At 34.7% G+C, this 6,215-nt stretch overlaps 1 protein-coding gene across 6 annotated transcripts in view; it reads right to left on the bottom strand.

The window, feature by feature from the left end:
* Positions 1-703: 703 nt before the first annotated feature.
* Positions 704-6,215, bottom strand: part of Rc3h2 (ring finger and CCCH-type domains 2) — a 63,870-nt gene continuing 58,358 nt past the window's right edge. For 4 of the 6 annotated variants that reach the window (XM_036183973.1, XM_036183971.1, XM_036183974.1 and 1 more), the window contains exon 21: positions 704-6,010. In XM_036183973.1, the coding sequence (XP_036039866.1) occupies positions 5,815-6,010 (196 nt within the window). In that variant the 3' untranslated portion in view covers positions 704-5,814. The remainder of the gene's footprint in view (positions 6,011-6,215) is intronic. The other 2 variants (XM_036183976.1, XM_036183977.1) reach the window with 1 other exon arrangement.

Genomic DNA, 6,215 nt, shown 5'->3' with positions numbered 1-6,215 from the left:
TCTTGGCAAATTACTTAACCTCTCAAATACAAAATAGGATTAAAATACAAAATGAGGTAAAGATCAGGGGGTCAGGAAGGTAAGCTGTTACTGATAAAAAATTTTATGCAGGATTTAAAGTCTAGCCAGAGGTTGCCTCACAGAGAAGCACCTCCTCTGGCTCAACATAGCTACAAATAGCCCCTTTGTATGTAGCTTTCTGAGCTATTCAACTTGGTCTTTCCCAGAGCTCATTTCATTGACCTATAGTCTTAAAGACGGGCACCGACAGGGCGTATGACATCATATCTGCTGGGTGAGTAAATAAAGGGATCCAGGGGTCAATGACAATGGTGCTGAGATTCAGGCCACTGGTTGTTGTTGTTTTTTTTAATTCTGAAGCATACAGAATGATTTTCACACTTTTATAACACAAGATTTTGTCCTATTTATGAATCTGTCCTATTATTTCCCAAAGATGGTAAACTCAGTATTATTTTTTTACACCACCTCTCATTTTTAAAGTGCTCTATTTTGAATGAAATGTCAGACAACTACATATTTCAACTTCCTTGGACCTACTTACTTCCCAATGATATACCAACAAAAGTGATCATTTAAGTCCCTACTTAAGGAGTGTCTTTCCAGCTTTATTAAGAAATATCAAGAAAATTAGGACAACTAAAACATACCATAAACTTAACATTGACACTAAGCAAACAACTTTTAAGGTGGACAAATAATTTTATTTTGTGCATGCAAATACATGTCAAGTACTGCAAACTTTTTCCATCAATTTTTCTCTCAAACACTGAAAATCATGATGCTCTATTTTGTGAACAGCCAAAGCTAATATCTCTTCACTTCAGTGCTACAGCAAAAACACACAGAATTCACTCTTTGCTATTCACTATCATCACAACCCTCATTGTTCCGTCTCTGCCCACCCCCCACATACAGGCCTTAGAAGTCCTAGCCTTCCCGCTTTAATCCTATTCCTATAGCACAAAGGGAAAATTACAATTTGGAAATTCAAATTGAAATAAATGGAATAGAATTTATTCTCATATATATTCCCCATTTCATTGTACAGAATTATTTTATAGTTTTAAATAGAAGCTGAGTATATGCCTTAAAAATGAGCATTAAATCCATCTTAGAGATGGTGCCTGCTTTTTACATGATGGGTGTACACCATCTTTAATTTCATTTACATTTCAATCGAACAATAGATTTGCAAAGAAAATGTCTAATACAGACGTAAAAATATTCACACTAAGCTTCACAATCGGTTGTACAATTGACAAACAGGCCTCTTTTCCCAAACTTTCCAGCTAAGCAAATTTATAAAATGTAATCAATGCAACAAGAAAAACATTTCTCTTTCACTTCCAGGGAAAAGAATATGCAATAAACAGTATAAATGCAGACAGCAGTTGCTGCAAGCTAACCACGATACTCCCAAGTGGCTGTACAGTGGGTATGTGCAGTACAAATAAAAGCCACATGTGTTGTATCACAACTACAGTATAATTGTTTGCCCAGCTAAGAGAATGCATGCACTTCCATGCCGTGGGTTATAAAGTGAGGCCTAATTCTTGACAGGTTGATGGAATATGTGCAAATGACCTTGGCTTTTGGCAGTACTAAGTGCAGCCAGTGTCTGTTTTCCACTGGTTTAGGGAATATTTTTAAAATTTTATATAAGAGAAAAAAAATTGCCAGTTTCAGACTTGGGGGGACTAACTCCCCTTAGAGTAAAAATAAGTCTCCACTCAAATGTGGGGTGTTCTGATCTGTGGTTTGACTCCTTGTACTCCCTTGCCAGCAAAGGGATACAAAGAAACAGCCAGTGTAAAGGAGTTACTAGCAAACAATCTCTAGAAAACGGGATACTCCTTGAGCATGTTCATTTGTGTTCTGCTTGCAGAAGGGGCCCTTCTGTAGAAGGAGTTACATACAGTAAGTGATCCCATCAGTACTCTTGATTCACCAAAACACAAGGAAAGTTCTAAGATACTAATACATAGCTGCAATGCAACTTTTCTCTTTAATGATTTGTTACCAATATTGGTGACAGTCTGCTCAGAAAACGACTCAAAGAAACAAGGGAAGAAATACTCAGATTCACAGCTGAAATCATACACTGAATCTGACTGTTACAAGTTCCGACCCTGGCTAAAAAGACAACATGGGCTGTATCACATCTAAAATTCAAAAATAGGGTATATGGTTTTTAAACAAATTTTTTCAAATGGTTAAATGATCCCATTCAAAAGTCCTACAAATCACTGCATTCTGCAATCTTCTGTATATAAAATCAGGATGTGCTTTGTAACTCAGCATCAACTTGAAATCTGGGTCAAAGTGACTAGGATCCATACAAATGGGAAATTTTATTTTATTTTATTTTTGTATGAGAGGTTTCATTTAATTCTCTTAATAGAGCAAAAAGCTATGAAAGGAGAGAATCAGTGCCACGGGCCTAGAAAGCTACCTTTTTTTTTTTTTTTTTGAAAATTACAAAGTACAACTGTCCCACATATCCTGGTTTGTTGCATGGCATTGAAAAAAATCATGGTAGCAAAGGCAAGAGAATCTAATATGTTTAGGTATCAAGTAGAAAGAATACACATAGAACTCTTAGAATTCATAAAATGAAACGACCCCACACAAGACTAATGATGTTATATTCACAGCATCTGAATGTGGCACACTGACTAGGAACTGGACTCAGAAATTGGAAAGAAAAACAAAAACAAAACATAAGGAAACCCACACCATTTTCCTGCTTTTCAGACTTCAGACTGTTTTTTCCTGATTATACCCATAGGCAACACATGCAGTTTAGATATCAACATTACAAATTTTCTCTTCTATTGCATTATAGCCTCTGATCCCAAATGCAAGACAAGGATTATTTTAAGTGTTTGAGACATACAAATAAGGCTGGCAGGTACACATAATGTCTTGATAAAGGGTCAAAGTGATGATTGCCCTCAATTTTAAAAGCCATGTTCTAGGTCTGTTTGTACTATTTTCCTCTATGACATCAGTAGGTACTACTCTGAAGAAAGGTCAGATGAACTGTTCTTTCTTCTCAAGTGGCAGAGATCCAATGGCTTTATTTCACATTAAACCCACCAAAACAGACAGTAGGTTGTCATCACATAAAAGATGCAATACATAATAATATCAACACAGAAACAATTCCTATGTTGTTAGTGAGAAAGAGTAAAACTTGAAGAATAGGGAGTTATTATTTTGTGGGATCATCTGCTGCAAGACAAGCATTACTTTAAGTGTTTGAGACATACCAATAAGGTTGGTAGGTATACATACTGATGCAAATGTAATTACTGAACAAGTAGGCAAACACCTAAGCATCCCAACCCTCCAGCAGAGCACAACCACGCTTCAAATTTTAATTTTAAAATTAAAAGGATAAGGTTAAATACACAAGATCAATTTATGTAGTATATAATCACCCTCAGAAAGTGCTGAAGATGTTTGTGTAGTTCTGTTGCAAGGAGGGTTCTTTCCCTGAGGGCACATAAGGAGCTCTCAATTGTTAATAGGTCTCTATTTTGTAACAAAATAGCAATTTTAAAATCTTAAAAAAAAAATACATTACCTTCAACATGGAAGATCTCACTATTAAATATCCATGAAATAGACAGACAGGTTTACATAACCTTTTTGGAATTACAGACAGGAAAAAAAAAAAAGAAGAAGAAGAAGACTGGAAGCATTTCAAATGTAATAAGCTCATATTCATCGAAAGGTTCTGATATAAATTATATAACAATCATGTTCCTGTAATATCCTAGGCTAATTTATAATGTCAGAAATAAGTTAATGTAACATGGTTTAAAACTCTTGTTCCTATTCATTTCAGGTTACAGAGTGAAATAAATAAAATGTCTTTGTAGGGATGGGGAGCACTGGCCATGGCAAAAAGGTACAGTACTAACCAAAGGAAACTAAGTCAAGGCTACTGTGCTGTTATGCTACAAACAAACATCTTCATACACTAAGTATTAAATAAATGTGTAAGATCTTCCATACTGACCCCAGAATATCAAAACTACCCCTTTGTTTCTCAGGTATTATTTACAACTTATCAGTCACCTTATGAGCATGTTCATTAAGACAGTTATCAAACACCAGTATTTACTCATTCCAATCAAGAAATTTCAGGGAAATGTCAACCCTCCCACCCCTGGAAATGTGCACGAAACTTTTATCAAAATCTTACAATGCTGTGGTTTTTGTAAAATAACTAAATAGCTCAGACGACCAATAACATGATCCTGTTTAAGCATCTTGCTAGCAGGAGAAGCCCTTACATACAGTACACCTGGTGAAAGATCAGCTTGGCTTAAAATATTCCAGTACAATTTTTAGAGTAAACAACTTCACAGAAGTTAATTAAAAAATAATGAAAGTCAAACTAATCTTAAAGAAATAGAGGAAAAACAAACAAACACAAACAAAAACAAACTATAGGTAAGATTACCACCAGGAAGGAATGCCCAGCTTTTGTTTTCAAATGTTGACTGAAATTTAAGCTTCAATAAAATATCATCCACAAATCTGAGACATGGCTGGTTGAACATACTGCATATTTTCAGATGCCAAGTGAAAATTTCAGTCACATTATGGCAGGGTGGAAATTATTCATGTTTTTAAGTATGGGTAAATGTTAGCCAATGTTCTACTACTACATGGTTCAAAATCTTATCAAACTAATAGTCAGAAAACAAGTAAAATTAAACCCAACATGAAGTTAACAATAAACAATATCTAACTAAAACAATGCAATGAACACCCAAATTAATTTCTTTAAATTAAAGACCCAGCAATACCATCTTGTTAGTCAGTGCAAACGCTACATACAGGGTTTTCTCAAGAAAGCTGAAAGCACCTGATTCTTTTGCCAAGTCATCAGATTCAATAATGTACAGGCTTAAATCTGCATTTTAAAAAATTGCCATTACATTAGTGCATAATTTATCAAAATTGTAAAAACGGTTCTGCATAACTTAGGAGAATTTAATATCTAGTACATCAGCTGAAAGACTTAGGCACTTGGTTATATTTTTAATTAATTACTTCAACAAGTAGCCTGTGTATAAATATTAACAAAGCAGAAACTAGTCTTGAAAACGAAAAATTTAAAAAAATTAAATGCTACAGATAAAAGCACTGCACCACACTTCTACATATAATGCAGTAAAGAAAGCTACTATATAACCCTGTAAAACTCTATGGTAAGAACAACTGATTCCACTCTTCAAAAACGAAAAAGAAAAGAAAAAAGAAAAGGAAAAGAAAAATCCATGCAACGTCCAATAAAAAGATAAATAAAGCAGCTGGAATGAGATGGAAATTTCTCTCAGTGAAACATAAAATAGAAATAAATTAGTTAATTAACTCTACTTTCACTAGATGTATCATTGTAGGATCCTGCTAGTTTAATAACTGAGTTGTTAATTTACTGTAGAAGCCATTTAAAATAGGAAATGGCTCAGTTACTGCACCGGATTGCTACAAACTCATAAAAAGCTGCTTGAAGCTTAAGTTAAATGTTGTCCAAATTCCAATAATTTCTGGAAAGTGAACATTACCCTAGTAAAGTAAATTTTCTTTTTTTTTTTTTCATAATGCTAATGCAAGAGGGCTTGAAGTATCAAAGAGTCCACAGGAAATGGATGCCCCCGGTAATATCTTTTTTTAAAAAAAATATACATTATATAATATATATTATATATATAAAAAGCTAGTGTAAATGCTTCCATGGTGTGGTCACAAATTTGAAAGATGAGCCTCCTTTCAGCTGTTAACCATCTTCCCATTTGCAATAGGTTTTAAAAAGTCGTTTTTATCTTCAGGCAAAACATGAGTTTTCAGAATGAGGTTGCCAGCACTGACAGATGTGGTGATGGGGAGGCAGCCTGCACTGCTAATAGATACTGGGAGTGGCTGGCTAAAGCAAGACGTTACCGGCAGAATTGTTTTTTGCTCCTCCCTGAGAGAAAATAAATGATAGTGAAAGCAAATTAACTTTAAGTGCAGATATTTAAGAGTTATCATATATGCTCTCTAAAAGCTATTTCAAACTTTAAGAGCCCACAGAAAAAGCCTATCTTCTTTATCAAGAAAAGTATCCAATGGGGACTGGAGAGATGGCCTCAGCAGTCAAGAGCACTACCTGCTCTTCCAGAGGACCATTT

The sequence above is a fragment of the Onychomys torridus genome, chromosome 4 (assembly GCF_903995425.1).
Source record: "Onychomys torridus chromosome 4, mOncTor1.1, whole genome shotgun sequence".
NCBI lineage: Eukaryota > Metazoa > Chordata > Mammalia > Rodentia > Cricetidae > Onychomys > Onychomys torridus.
This window is presented reverse-complemented; position numbering and strand designations above follow the sequence as displayed.